General features: G+C 41.0%; 1 protein-coding gene across 1 annotated transcript in view; it reads right to left on the bottom strand.

Annotated features, from left to right (window-relative positions):
* The window catches only part of SH3BGRL2 (SH3 domain binding glutamate rich protein like 2), a 228691-nt gene that overhangs the window by 172780 nt on the left and 39473 nt on the right, over positions 1-16438 (bottom strand). The window contains exon 2 of the mRNA XM_060205424.1: positions 1389-1574. Coding sequence (XP_060061407.1) covers positions 1389-1574 — 186 coding nt within the window. The remainder of the gene's footprint in view (positions 1-1388; positions 1575-16438) is intronic.

Raw genomic sequence — 16438 nt, 5'->3', positions numbered from 1 at the left:
ATCTTGGGAGAACTAAAGCATTTCTGGTAGAGGGAATGAAGACACAGAATTCTGGTGGTGGGCAAGGTGTGGAATTATACCAATAATAAACCACTAGTAAAAATTTAAAAATATAGATTATACAGAAAATTTGGGGAAGAGGGTAGATAGTATAATGGTTTTACAAAGAGACTCTCATGCCTGAGGCTCCAAAGTCCTAGGGTTCAATCCCCCACGCCACCATAAACCAGAGCTGAGTAATGCTCTGGTTAAAAAAAAAAAAAAGATTTTTAATATAGAAGTTGAGAAGGTGAGAGGCAGAGAGAAAAAGAGATGCCCACAGTACTGCTTCACTGTTCATGAAGTGGGAACTGGGTCTTTACACATGGTAATGTCCACCCTCTACTGGGTGCACCATGGGTCCAGCTACCTTATTCTTATGTACATGGGATAAAACCATCAAAAGCACTCTGCTACATTTTCTTCTACTCTAATGACAAGCCAACTGAGGTATTTATCATCTCAAATACCTCAACAATAAAGTTTTGCCCCCTTCACCTAACTATGGTAAGAAAACTGTAGCCCACAGAACAAGGCGGGGGGCAGTAGGTTGCTCAGACTAAAGAGCACATGTGTCAGCATGCACAAGAACCCAGGTTCAAGCCCCTGGCCACCACATGAAGTGATTTTTCACTTCATCTTTCCAAAAAGATGTGGAACAGGGAGTCGGGCGGTAGCGCAGTGGGTGAAGCGCAGCATAAGGATCCTGGTTCAAGCCCCTGGCTCCCCACCTACAGGGGAGTCACTTCACAGGCAGTAAAGCAAGTCATAGCATGGGGGAAAGTTCCAGTGCTATGGTGTCCCTCTCTTCCTTGCTATCTGAATCAATTAAATGGATTGAGAGCACTGATATCGTGCTTACAGGAGGTCGAAGCTCCACCCTCTGCCCCTATCCACCCCTGCTCCCCTCCACCCCCCAAAAAAACTTTTAAAATTCAAAGCACAATAAAAATACATACACTGTTTCTCTTTCCAACTCCTTCTCCCAACATAAATAAATACAGAGAGATTAGTAAATGTGTGTGCTCACATTCACACACAGTCTGTAACCTTGAACTTAGGGGTCCTACTATCAGCTTCCTGCTAGATTTCTGAATCTGAACAGGCACTGGTAGAGAGGTCCTCATTGCAAACACCCCAATGCAGGACTAGGGAGACAGTGAAGTGGTAGTGCACGGGACTTTCATGTCTGATGCTCAGAAGTCCCGGCTTCTATCCCCAGTAGCAGTGTCAGGATATATTTCACCCTTTCTTAATAAATCAATAAATTTTAAAGACTCACAGGCATTTTAGATGGTTCTATGGTTTGAGTCATGCAAAGAAAGCTTGCTAACAACCAGACTACTTACTCCACAGTATCGGTCGCCATTAAATATCTGAGGGGGCAGAGGGTTGCCCTGAGCTGGCTTTTTTTCCGGGGGGATGTTTTTGTACATCCATTGCCTCTGTTCTTCTGACATTGTGATATCCACCTCCTCAAATTCGATCTTGTTGGCTTCCAGAAATCTAACCACATCTTGCTGCTTCTTCTTTATCTGAAAAAAAAAAAAAAAAAAGACAGACTAATCAGGGAAAATGCTCACGTGACACAACATGCAGGTATTTTTCCAAGTGACTAGATCTGATTTGTCACCATCAAATAGCAGAAAGGGGGGGAGGGTTATGCAAGAGTTATACACTGACCACTCACTAGCTCTCCAGTTGAGCTCCGAGCAAGTCCTGACCCAACACATTATTCACCTGAATTCCCCAGAGCACTGGGGTGCAATGCAGGTGGCCAGTAGGGAGGAAACAACAGGTGAGAACAGAGATCACTTAGTGCTCACTGGACGGTAAGCCACAAGGCTGACATTTGCAAGAGGGAAAGCTTCCTCTGCTCGAGACTATTTGAAAAGCATATGCAGCCCAGCTGAGATGCAGGCATTTTATTGATTCCTGGGAGTAGTCACATTTTTATTCCCTTCAACAACCTTTATGAGATATTCCACAGCTGAAGCCACTGTCATGACAGCATCTTTCTTGTCAACTCACAAGAGAAAAATGGTCTCCATTTTTATTTTTATTTTTTTAAAGTGAGAGTGAGCCAGCAATAGCAACTTAGCACTCTGGTATTTAACCCCTCTCATTCCTCTCTTTCCTTCTTCAGTCACTAGAGGTCAGGTATGCTCTGAAGAGCTGCAAACAGAACTGTAGGTTTTTAAACCGTTACCAATTTTCTTGGCTGATTTAAAAGTACTTATTAACTACTTTATGTGAGGTAACGGCATTCAATACCTTAAACACTGAGCATCTTCAACACACAACAAAAACAGGCTTGGTTTTTCTAAATGATTCTAGAATATCTTCATGAGGAACAAACTCAAGTGGTGAAATAAACTTAAAAAAAAGTTAAAGAATCATACTTGAAGGTCAAGCAAGGAGCCAGTAAAATTCTTCTTGCCACAAATAATAAAATACTTGAAGAACAAACTTTCACATTCCGAATGCCCCCACAAACACCCACCCCCAAAGTATCTCCAAAGGCTCAATGATGTTGTGGTTCTGAGATAGAAAAATGTTATATGCCATAAGCAATACAATTCTGATTACATCACAGAGCTACTAGAGACAGAGTAAAAAGCTGGTAAAATAAGATTTCTTTAAGCTCAAAGATACTAGGAAATGAGAGCATTACTGTAATTTATATGGTATGGCTATAATGAAAATTGGTAATAGTGTTCTCCAGAGCCCTACTCCACTAGGGAAAGATAGAAACAGGCTGAGGTATGGATCAACCTACCAATGACCATGCCCAGTGGAAAAGGAATTACAAAAGCCAGACCTTTCACCTTCTATACCCCATACAGAATTTTGGTCCATACTCTCAGAGGGGTAAACAATACGGGAAGTAAACCTGAGGGCTCTGTACTCCCATTCCATCTGGACCAGAAGGATTTGCCACCAGGAATCTCTTTTTCATATACCACTAATGAAGGGGAAGCAGATCTGAAAAACACTAGGAGGAATCCACACACGATTTCTCTATCTGAGAGAGAAGAGGGAAGAAAGGAAAGACACTTGGAAGTAATAATAGGCATAGGTGTGGACTAGAAAGGGGGTGAAGGCAGGACCACTGAAAAAAATGGGGAACACACACACACAGATATAGACAGTTATAGAATCAGCCCATATCGGTGACCTTGGGAGAACTACTGCAGTTTCTAAGGAAGGGGATTGGACACAGAACTCTGGTAGTGGGAACTGTATGGAATTCTATCCCTACTATCTTCTAATTTTGTAAATCAATATTATCACTAATAAAATTTTAAAACAGTAATGACGGTGTGACTCTATTCTCTTGAATTTTTCATTTCTGAAAAAGTTAACCTCCTGGTCTGTTTCTTTCTCTACTCAAATAGTGTTAAAAATAAGAATTCACCTTGAAAAAAGTGTCACCTACCAAACATAATCCCCCCTGATAATGCTACAAGGTATATTTTATTACTCTTAAGGTCCTAAGATATCACCAACTTTGATCAAGATCCCAGGGTGTGTTCCTATCAAGAGAGTCACACCGGTTTCCTATTAACGATCTAACTTTAGTGGATCTTTAACTGTGCTTGGAGGAACATACATGTGTCTCAGCACAGCACGAGGGTCCTTCATGGTCCAGCTCCTCTGACTGTTAAAGCAACGTCTGGATTTTTTTTTTTTTTTAAGTTTGGAAACTGTAAAATAGGATGTGAGGGCGATCTGGCTGTGACATCACTGTTCGCCAGGGTTGATTCGGCTGATCTGGCTGGCTAGGCGGGTGTCCCCTTCCTCCCTCAGTGCTCCATGTGTGTCCCTCCTGAAGCTGCGCGCTCAGTCGAAGAGGACGGTCTTCCCCGAATAGAGAATGACCGGTCTTCGGTCTTCGGTTGAGGGTATATAAGTAGCTGCGCTCCCCTGCTAGAACCTCCAAACAAGCTCTCAAGGAAACTGTAAAATAAGCAGTAAAGTTATCTACAACCCAGACAACCACGTTCACAATGTGGTCAGATGAATGACCGAGTCTGGATTTAATGTTCATACATGGAACTCTGTATTTCTAGCACATTTCAAATGCTTATGAGAGTGATACAAAAAAAAATGAAGCTGATACATGATCAAAGTCTTGTTTAATATAACATTAACCACTACCCCATAATGTGAAAGCTCAGGAAACTATATACATTCAAAACTAGGATACATAAAATACATGTACCAGCTTTGTTTACACACACACACACACACACACACACACACACACACACACACACACATTTATAGCTGAACTATAACTCCCTCTACATCAACAGATTTGTTCCTTCTCAGGAGCACATTCAATAAAAATACCAACTTCCTGTCCCTCTCACTCAACAACATATCCCAAGTACTCTCTCTCCTGTCATTAAACTATTTTTCAAAATCAAGAATTCTACAATCTGCCTGGCAATTTTCACCATGTGAATGTAGTCAATATCCTGTTATCAGATATTCAACATATCTGTAACTTTCACCACTCAAAATAAACATTACATAGCTGGCAGCCTTATTTAGAAATCTCTGATTATCTTTCAATGCTACTTTAGAATAAATTTCTTTTTATTTTATTTATTTATTTACCCTTTTGTTGCCCTTGTTGTCATTTTATTGTTGCTGTAGTTGTTGTTGTTATTGATGTCATTGTTGTTGGATAAGCCAGAGAGAAATGGAGAGAGGAGGGGGAGACAGAGAGGGGGAGAGAAAGATAGAAACCTGCAGACCTGCTTCCCAGCCTGTGAAGCGACTCCCCTGCAGGTGGGGAGCCGGGGGCTCCAACCAGGATCCTTACACCCCCCCCTTGCGCTTCACGCCACTTGCACTTAACCCGCTGCGCTACCACCTGACTCCCCCTTAGAATACATTTCTATAAATGAGCCCTATGTCAAAAGGCAAAGACATTTTGCAGGCTCCTAAACACCCCAGGGTAAATTTTCAACCAGGCCTCACCCATTTCCGTTTCCGTTAGCAATGCTTGAAAGTGGGTGGTCTTAGAGCTTACCTCTTTATAGCCAATATAAACGGTATTACAGAATATCAGAATATTAAAGTGCTAAGGGAGGGGGATGGCTCAGCTGGTAGAGTTTGTACTTTCCCAGGCATACAAGGACCTGGGTTTGAGCTCATGGAAACCAACTGGGAGCACGTTTGTGGGGAATCTTCAAGAGTGGTAAAGTGATGCTCTAGTGATACTCTCTTTCTCTCTCCAGCCATCTATCTTTTCCTTTTTAAATTTTTTATTAGTGAATTAATAATAGTTTATAAGGTAAACCAAAGTGCTTTACCCTCCCCCTCCTACCTGCCCCACCCCAGTATAACCACTATAGTTTCCACCAAATCTTAGAGGCGATTTGGCTACCTTTTTTTTTTTCACAGGCTCATGTCTTTCAATTATTTATACTGTACATGTGAGTAAAATCACCTGGCAGTTGTCCTTCAGAGAAATGCAGGTCAGTGCCACCCTCTATCTTGAGAGAGAGAAAGAGAGAGGAAGGATGCACACCTGTAATGAGGAACTGTACAGGTGTGGAATCCCAGCAATAATCATGACAGTGAAAACAAAAAAATAAAAATAAAATTCATATCACATGAAATTAAATCACAGGTCTTAATAAGTTTAAACCTATTTGGGTAATCACTTCACAGTACTGACATATACCCAAATATTGTACTGAAAGCCTTATATTCTGTAGTGTTGTAGGACAATGAAATCTCAGTGAACTGCTGGTGGTTTAGGGGTTACTGTTCTGCAAATGAATTCAAATGTGCCAAAATTCAAAGATTCAACAGAATAAATTTATTTATTCTGATAGCTGCACATAAAGAAGAATGGGAATAGGGAGTTAGGCAGTTGCGCAGCGGGTTAAGCGCACGTGGCACAAAGTGCAAGGATCAGATTAAGGATCCCGGTTTGAGCCCCTGGCTCCACACCTGCAGGGGAGTCACTTCACAAGTGGTGAAGCAGGTCTGCAGGTGTCTATCTCCTCTCTCCATTTCTCTCTGTCCTATCCAACGACGACATCAACAACAACAATAATAACTACAACAATTAAAAAAAAGGGAGACAAGAGGAAAAAATACACAAACAAAAAAAAGAGTGGGAGTAAACCATTAAGCCCCCAATAAAGAAATAAAAAAATAATAAAATAAGAGTGGGAGTAGCAGGTGTCAGTGAGCAGTACCTCATAGCCACAGAGACATGGTATTTTACATAAATCAAGTTTTCTCAATAGACAATGAAGCAGAACTTGGCGTAATCTGTTACCATTAATACTATGTTTCCATATATCTATAAGACTGAATGATTGAGAATTATAAAAAGGGCTACAAAAGAAAAACTAGTACTACAACAAACCACCAAATAAACAAAGGGATGAAATTTAACTCAGAGAAGGAAGTTTTCAAATGGATATTTGTGATATTAATATCAGGAAGGAAGATGAGTCACAGTACCAAGGGCTGTTTTTTATTCTGGCAGTGAATCTGGCCTGCATTTGCAGAAGCCCAGGTTTGGGGAAGGGGGAGGCCACTTTGGAAGGTTAAACACTAGGGAGAAAATTTGGGGGTAAGACCAAGGTAACAGAAAGGCTTCCCAAGTGGCAAGAGGGCACTGCCAAGGGCACTCCATGTGTTGGCACAAACCCAGAGTTCTAACAACAATAACATACTGTCATTTCCTTGACACAAAGAGCTTTATTCTCCCCCGTGTTTCCACTGTTCTGAAACAAAATACACCATCAACGTCAACAGAAATTGGGAATGTAAATGGAAAAGAAGTGAACTGTTGGCAACATGGCCCTGGCCCTGACAATGTAGTCACAAGTGGTAGTTACTTACCTATAGATAATTCAGTGTGGTTTATTTTTTTGTCTTCTTGTAAGCACACTGGAAAAATCACCACAGATAATGTTAGTTATTTAGCCAGTAGTCAGTCTCCCTTTCTGCCTTATTTACAGAAGCACCGGTTTGTTTAGAAAAGCATGTGTTCACTGAGCAGTTGTTTACCCAACTCCCCTGCAGCTAGGGGTGATTACATGGCAGTTTTGGCCAATGAGATGGAAGGCAGCTGCTCTCTGGGTAGGTTCCATTTAATGAATGAAATGACAAAGAACATTATGCACTCTATCCTCCCTCCTCCCTTGCAGAAATGCAGTCCAGGAGGTACCCAAACCATGTTGCAAAGTGAAAACAAACTCTGTATGTTAATAATGGCCAAGCTAAATGACAAATGTCTAGGTTCCTGATGGCGTATAATAGTAGGGCAGCCTTGGGCAATCCATCCTAAATCTTCTGGATAGGACAAGTAAGTAACTGGTTAGTTAAATCACTTCTCACCGGGCTTTCTATGCTGAGCTACTTGATGAAATTCTTATTTGCTACCTCAAATGTGTTCAGAAATATTGTGGTGTGATCGATTGAAAATAAAAGCTATCACTGCAGAGCAGAGCTTAGAAATAAATGCTGTAAGCTATAAATTTAATGTAAGTCAAGTGAGTATTTGCCACTGGGTGAACAGACGAATGTTCATTATTTGCTCCATAAAAAAAAAAAGTCACTGAATCTAAATAAGAAGATATCTAAGGGAAGCATGAAAGTTGTATTGTATCAAACCATTAAAATGTGCACCAGTAGTACACATCCTCCAAAGTGATCCAAGGAAGAAAACGGCTACATCTCTCAGGCTATATTACAGATAGGCATGATGTGGGTTCACAGTCCAAATCTAATTTACTAGTTAGTTGTTATAGGGCCCACAGCCCTAAAAAAGTAGGCTCTCTATACATTATTTTTAACTAATTTCCCCCCCCCCAGAATATGGTTTAGATCCAGTTGTTTAGTGGTGGAGATTGAACCTAGGACTTTGGAGCTTCAGGAATGAGTTTCTTTGCATAACCATTATGCTATCTCTTCCAAGCTGATATGTGTTTGTTCTCCCTCTCTCTCTCTCTCTCTCCCTCGATATATATATATATACTCCCCCCAACCAGTGCTATTGATGGGATCTTAAGCCTGTACAACAAATCTACTATTCCCAGTGGCCACTGTCCTTCCTTCCTTTTTTTTTTTTTAATCAAATAGAAGAGATAGACATTGAAAGGAGAGGAGAAGATAAGTGGGGAGGTGGGGCCTGAATTCGTTTCTTCATGCATGATAATGGGTGTGCTCAACTGAGTATGCCACAACCCCTCCCCCCACCATGTATTTTTAAAAATTTCACAGTACTTATTTATTTTTGCCTCCAGGGTTACTGCTGGGGCTCAGTGCCTGCACCATGAACCCACTCCTACTAGAGGCGATCCCCCTCCCCTTTTGTTGCCCTTGTTGTAGTCTTGTTGTGGTTATTATTATTGTTGTTGATGCTGTTCATTGTTAGGACAGAGAAAAATGGAGAGAGGAGGGGAAGGCAGAGGGGGGAGAGAAAGATAGACACCTGCAGACCTGCTTCATGGCCCCTGAAGCGACTCCCCGCAGGTGGGGAGCCGGGGGCTCAAACTGGGATCCTTAAGCTGGTCCTTGAGCTTTGTGCCATGTGCGCTCAACCCGCTGTGCTACTGCCCGACCCCCCAGTATTTATATTTTTAATGTTGAGGGGAAATCAAAATAATAATACCACATGGCATGTAAGAATTAAATGAAATACACTTTATATAATTTCACTGTCTAGAAACAGTGTATTGGAAGAAAACTCTGCCATTCATTCTGGTCTATTCTGGTTGCTTTCATCTCACAGTATATACAAGAGGTTATGTGTCTCTCAAAGCCTTAAGTATTAGTATTTACCAGTTGCTCTTTCCAAAAATGTGTGCCTGCCTGGTGCTAAATCACACATTCTCATTTCTAGTTCAAAGTTCACTTTTTCAGTAAGGACCTCCCCAAACACCTGATTTGACCTTTTTACCAGCCACCCCAGGGCTCCCTACTCCCTTGCAACTGCCTCATTATTCACACAGCACTTTTCACCCTGATATCCTGTATGTTTTCTGTACTGCTGTGTCCACTTCCTTGTTCTCACCTATGAATTCCACAAAGAGAGGGAATCATCTTTCCTGTTTTGTTTACGGCTGTAGCTCCAGGGCCTAGAATGGTGTCTGACACAAGAGCAGACACTCAATACACATTTGTTAATGAACAGACATTTTCACAAGGAGGACAGATAGTGTGGTAGGAAAGTTTTCCTCTCGAGCCTCAGCAGTGCTATTTAGGTGGACATACCTTAAGGATAACCTCTTGGGAGAATCTTCTCAAACCACCTGAGTTGAAGGTCTGTCTCCATTTGTTAACATTTTAATTAATTGATCTGTGTGCTTGTTTTCCAATGTTTATCTCTATCCAGGATGTCAGCTCTGTAAGCATTGGGACAGGCATATAGGTGGTCTCCCCCGTAAGCAGCAACTCAATGGATGACTACAAAAATAATTATCCCAGAGTGGAACGTCAAAGATTTTTCAGGTGATATTTATGAGATCAAAATGAATTGGCAATTTAATTTAGAAAAGAATGTAATGGAAGCTAAGCCAAACAAGATTGTAGATCAAACAGCAATATCCCTCCCAATAAATACTATAAAGCTGTACGAATTGAAAATGCAGTGTCTAGGATACACATCTAACATTAAGTGGTGAATAAAACCAAAGTATCTCTAGAGTCTGAATGTAAAAAATGCTTTGCCTCTAGCATTGGCAACGATTCGAGAAGAAAGCTGTATGTGGCTGGTATATTTAAATAAGTGCTATTGTCTGTTAATAATGAAAAGTACAAGTGCATAATGTCGTTCTTTGTCCAATGTTTTTATTAAATGCTTGATATGTTTGCAAACTGATGGTAACTGGGCATTAAGCACATATGTTACTATTTCCCCAACTCTGCTTCTTCCAATGAGGATTGAAGGGATCCATCATCCATCAACTACTCCCCCCAAATGTTCCTAAAGCAAGCAACGTAGATGCCTTTCTAAGCAGTCTTGTGGTTACTGCACGGACACTGTGGTCAATATGCTGAAACCTAACCCTTTGGGGTCAGCTTTATAAAGTGGGTCGTTCTGGAAACTGTTATGAGGGAAGAGCCCACAAGAACGGGACTTGTATCCTTATAAAAGTAACCCTGAGGGAGCCAGAAGGTAGCGCAGTGGATTAAGCACACATGGCGCAAAGCCTAAGGACTGGTTAAGGATCCCGGCTCCCTACCTGTGGTGGTGGGGAGGGGGGTAGGGTGGGGGGAGAAAGTCACTTCACAAGCAGTGAAGCAGGTCTGCCCGTGTCTGTCTTTCTCTTCCCCTCTCCATTTCTCTCTGTCCTTTCCAACAACAAAGACATCAATAACAACAACAACAATAACCACAACAACAGTAAACAATAAGGGCAACAAAAAGGAAAAATATAGCCTCCAGGAGCAGTGGATTCATACTGCAGGCACCAAGCCCCAGCAATAACCCTGGAGGAGAGAGAGAGAGACTCTGAAACTCACTGGCACCCTACAATCATGACAGGAATAGCAGAAGCCTGCTGTTTGCACAAACGGCTTAGAAGAAGGCTTCCAGGGAACCCATTCATGCTGTTAGCCTGACCTTAAACTTCCAACTTCCAAAACTATAGGAAATAAATATCTATGTATAAAGCAACCTGCTTGACATTTTGTTGCAGTATTTCAACCAGACTTAGATAAAGGCACTAACACGTTCAATTCTAAAGCCCCATAGGACTCAGATCTGCTGAAGGATCCTAATGCCTAACACCAAAGTTTGGTTGCTCACTCTGACAGGTGCCTAAGCTGGTGTTGCTGACTCTGCATGGTGTCAGTGAATGCCCAGTGACCCATGGAAATCCTAGTGAAGTCGCTGCAACTTTCACTGACAACTTCCTGACTGCAGTAATCCCTAGGCATTGGATCAGGGAACAGATGAAGTAAATTACATTGCACTGAACCAGAATTAGCCCCAACTCTATGGCACTGACTTCTAAGTAAGCTGACACTCCTCCACCCTCTCTTCTTATAGGATTAGCTCTTTTTCCAGAAGGCTGCCAGCTAACTTAAAAATTAAGCAACCCATGCCAGCTTTCTTCCATAGGCTCTCAGACATGTCTAATCATGTTGTAATTCCAGGGTGCACACAGCTAATGTACCCTGGAGCCTTGGGAGTCACCAGTACATAGGCATAGTTGATTTTAATAAGATAGGGCTTTTTTAAATTAAAAGCGAGCAGTTGGGGCAAAGTTATTCTAAAGACAAGTAAGGTACAGCTGGAAGATAAGGAAAAGTGGGAGCTGGGGAGTATATATTGGGTTGTCAGAAAAATCATGACCCATTTTTGCATGGACAACACACACACACACATACACAGCACACATGATTTTTCTGACAACCCAGTATTTTAGTCTGTCCTGGTTTCAATCCTGGCCTATCAGTTGAATAACCTTGGAGAAATTATGTAGCTTATCTCTCTAAGTCTCACTTTCCGAATCTTTTTTAAAAGGCTCCCTGGAAGGGTTAAATAAGAAAAGAGCTAAGAGGTAAGAGGAGCCTGCTCAATTATTTTATTGATTTGAATAATATTAGTTCTTTCTTTCTGAGGACTACATGTGGTCTTCTGCAAAAATATATAATGGGATTTTTTAGTCCTTTTAAAGGTTTGAGGTATTTTTGTAGCCATTCTTTATATGTGACCTACTTCCATGCTTCAAAAAGTACTCTCGATATACTCTGGTTTTTCTCTTCAGCTCATATAAATCCCTCGCCTCTTTTTTTAATCTTCAGGGTTATTGCTGGGGCTTAGTGCCTGCACTAGGAATCCACTCTCCTGGAGGCTATTTTTATCTTTTTGTTGCCCTTGTTGTTTATCGTTGTTGTTGTTTTTATTGTTATTGGGTAGGATAGACATAAATTGAGACAGATGGGGAAGACAAAGAGGCAGAGAGAAAGATAGACACCTGCAGACCTGATTCACCGCCTGTGAAGTAAACCCCCTGCAGGTGGGGAGCTAGTCAGTGTGTGTCATGTGCACTTAACCTGCTGAGCTACCGCCTGACCCCCAGCATTTGCCTTTTTAATATAAATGTCATCTTTACACATAAATATCAAATATTATTATTTTTATTTGTGGTAGTTGTAAGACTAACTTAGGACCTTTTAAAATGTGAAAATGGTTTTAAAAATAGGCAGAAAAAAGGGGGGTGAAAAGTAAGAGTTTCTTATAAGATTTCCAGATGAGAGCACTGCTGGATTAGATCAGGAGAGAGAGGTTCTTTTCAATAAAAAGGGAAAAAAGGACTGATGATCTTTTCCTTGACAAAGACCTTAGGAACTTTCTAGCAAATGAGTAGGATAGCTCAAAGACATAGACTTTCATGGTAGATTATTTAACCAATACCTCTCTTTTGGACTCAGTAGGCATTATGTCAAAAAGAGGATGCTAATGGCATAAAGTATTGTGACAGTGACCCCGAAGCTATTTCCTACATCTTCTGATGGCTAGAAAACCAAAGTTCCTGGTTTTCCCAGTTATCCTTGCAATTGAAACAGTCCTGTGACCCGGATGGCTCCAGAAAGTCAAAGTCCACTGAGTAGAACTTCTAGGCTTTGCCCTCTTGTTGAAGTATATGGATTGAGACGGTAAAGCACTTAAACTTGCTGCTTCCTGCTTAGAGCTCTGATATGAGACCTAAACCTGAACGGGCAGTCTAAGCAAAGTGAGCAACAGAGATCTCGGGAAAATTCCTCAAGCCCAGGCCTGGTACAAATCAGCTTCCCAAACTACCAGCAAGCAGTTCTATTACACTTATGTTAGCCATGTTCTCTCCTACTTACAGATGAACACAGTTCTAACTCACTCAGCAGTATGTTCCACTGCGGGGAATAGGGTAAGGGGTGGTGATAAAACTTCAACCAAATAGACTTCTGCCAAAAGTCAACATTCTAATGCTGTTTAACTAAACATGAGGTTGCACATAAAGTACTCTGACTTCGGTTTCTGTTTCAGTTTATCTTACTAGAAGGCAAATACCAGGTTACTAAGTCAAAAGTAACAATGAAAAAGATAGTTTTGTAAGAAACTAAAGCTTGAGTTGGGGGACTCAAAGTGTCAGAAAGATGCATCATATAATACAATACAACTTTTGGGAAAACAAACATTATTATAGGTTGCAAATTAAAGCAGAATTATTTTCACAAGGGAAAACAGCATGCTTTTTTTGGTTTTTACATTATTAGTACAAATCCTGATACTAACTAGATACTCAGTGTTTGTAGTAAATAAAACATTACTGAGTTTGATTAAATAGGTCTAGCATATTTTATTCTAAACCAGACATTCTTTGGCTGGTTTCATTATTTTTTCTTAATTTTTTATTTATAAAAAAGGAAACATTAACAAAACAATAGGAAAAGAGGGGTACAGCTTCACACAATTCCCACCACCAGAACTCTGTATCCCATCCCCTCCCCTGATAGCTTTCCTAGTCTTTTAACCCTCTGTGAGTATGGACCCAAGGTCATTGTGGGATGCAGAAGATGGAAGGTCTGGCTTCTGTAATTACTGGGCGTTGACAGGTCAATCCATATTCCCAGTCTGTCTCTCTCTTTCCCTAGTGGGAAAGGGCTCTGGGGAATTGTAGCTCCAGGACACATTGGTGGGGTTGTCTGTCCGTCCAGGGAAATCTGGTTAGCATCCTGCTAGCATCTAGAACCTGGTGGTTGACAAGAAAGTTAACATACAAAGCCAAACAAATTGTTGACCAATTATGGACCTAAGGGCTGGAATAGTGCAGATGAAGAGTTGGGGGGGGGGTCCTCCATTTTGTAGATAGCTAGTAGGCATATTTTAGTTAACTTCCAAAGGGCCTGTGGCTATACAAGATTTTTTTTTTTTTGCTAGTTTTTTTTCTTTTTCTTTTTGCCCCTGAGTCTGAAATCTGATATGCCAGTGGATCCAAGTTATTGTCTAGGGAGATGATGTCATGGTCGGAAAAAAGACCAGAAAGCTGGATCAGGGAAGAGAGTAGCTCAGGGAAAGGGGTGTAAATATTGTTGACTGTAAACCCCATCCATTTGATGTGATCTGGGGTTCATAATTAGCTTAGGAGTCTATGTGACCTCTGTATCCCTCTAGTTCTGAGTTCACATTCTGTGGTCATAAGTAGGAACATTCCATGCTGCCCCAATATTGACCCATCTTCCTCAGGTGTAGCATAGAGTATGTTGTCCATCCTGCCTTCAGATGGAACATTCTCTACCATTGTTAATCCAAATTGAGGGCAGGTCCTATGGGGGCCCACAAAGGGGTCTATTTTGTTGTTACTGATAGAAATGACTGGTAACAATGGAGAGAGGGATTTATTTGAGGACTAGGCCCATCATGTCTGTTTGGGAATCTCAGACTCCCCAATTAGGGCCCAGTTGATGGAGTGGCCTGATAGTGACTAAAGAGTCATCATTAAAGTATGCCAGCCTCTATTCAGCTTTTACATTCCTTGCTTTGATAAGGTTAGCTTTGGAGTCAGTGAGAGAACTGCAACAGGAAGTAGGTGAGGAGGGTATCTAAGTCTAAGTAGACACTATTTCATTATGAACGTGACACTGACTCACTACAGACTATTGTGTATTTTTGCTTTCAGATACATATTTTGCCTAATTTATGGATACATGTGAACATATGGAACATGTGAACATAGGTTTTGGGACTTTGTTAGGAAGTGAACCTCCTGGAATGGAATTAGAGAATACCATGAAAGGAAGGGTCTCACTTGAGTAATGAGGGTGAAGGGTTGGCATTCCATGGCTAACTTCAATGGACACAGTCTGAAGTGAAGCATGCTGAGGTGATACTCATTGCATTGATTAGGTTAGGATTGGCAGATGCAATATCATTTGGTATGACTTGAGAGAAGCATGCAGGAAAGTGAGCTCCACCCAGAGCTTCTAGGATTGGGCGAAATATAGACTCTATAGTGGAAGCAGGAGGTTCCTGCTGTCTTAGGGTTTAAGAAGGCAATAGCTAGTTATTGCTATAATCACACTGTTTGAAAATTGGGTTAACTTTGAAAAATCCCTTTGTTAGGATTTGCTGTATCATACACACCATAACCAAATTTTATGTCCTTTGACATTATTTGTATATAGCTATATCACCAGTTGCTTCTGTTCTCCCTAGACTAAGCATTTAAGAGAGTCAACATATCAAAGACTCAGCCTACATATTAAAAAGACTCTGTACTTTACTGTATTTTAAAAAGTTTGAGACATTTCAATCAGTTTTTCCCTCTCATATTAAATAGGGATTTATACGACTACAAATTAATAAGAGTGTACATAAATACCATTCCCACCACCAAAAGACTGTGTCTCATCCCACCCCCCACCCTCACCCCATGAAGCTGAACATCCACCCTCACCCTCCACCCAGGGTTTTTACTTTGGTGCCCTACTACAAATTTAGTCAGATTCTGCTGAGTTTCCCTTTCTGTTATTCTTTCTCAACTTCTGTTGATGAGTGGGATCATCTCACACTCATCTTTATCTTTCTGACTTAGCTCACTTAACACAATTCCTTCTAGCTCCATCCAAGATGGGTCAGAGAAGGTGGATTTGTTGTTCTTAATAGTTGCATAGTATTCCATTGTGTATATATACCACAGCTTTCTCAGCCACTCATCTGTTGTTGGGCACCTAGGTTGCTTCCAGGTTTTAGCTATTATGAAATGTGCTGCTGTGAACACAGGTGTACACATTTATTTTTGGTTGGGTGTTATGGAGTCCATGAGGTATATTCCCAGGAGACGAATTACTGGGTCATATGGAAGGCCCATGTCTAGCCTTGTGTGAGTTCTCTAGACTGCTCTCCACAGAGGCTGGACCAATTTATTTGATGCAGTTCAACCAATACCATTTAGCCAAACAGCACCTCCAGTCCAAGAAAAAATTGCAACCAAATCCAAAAGAAAAAGAGAAAGGAGAAAGGGAAAGCAAGGATAGACAATTATGCAAATACTTTCCACTGAAAATTCTAGGGATAGCAAGAGGAGAAAAGGAAAGTAGAGAAGAGAGACACACACACAGAGTCCACTCTGAGTCAGTTTCTTTCCCAAAATAACTCACAAATGAGTATCAATGAATTCAGAAAGCAAAAGAAGGAGGAAGGAAGAAAAGAAGACAAGAACAAGAAAAAAAAAGAGCAGTGAAAGGAAAGAGGGCTGGTTTTTTTTTTTTTAATTAGGAGGCAACAAGGAGAGGAGAGTGGAGGGAAGAGGTAGAGTGAAACAAGTTCCTCTCACAATGGATAGGACACCCAGTCACCTAGAAATGGAAAAAACAAAAAAAATAGAATAGAGTAAAAAAACCCTAGCAGTCAGTCTGCAGCTTGGACGGT

Source organism: Erinaceus europaeus, chromosome 13 (genome assembly GCF_950295315.1).
Source record: "Erinaceus europaeus chromosome 13, mEriEur2.1, whole genome shotgun sequence".
In the NCBI taxonomy this organism is placed as follows: domain Eukaryota; kingdom Metazoa; phylum Chordata; class Mammalia; order Eulipotyphla; family Erinaceidae; genus Erinaceus; species Erinaceus europaeus.
The sequence above is the reverse complement of the archived record's forward strand: the minus strand, read 5'-3'. Positions and strand labels throughout refer to the sequence as shown.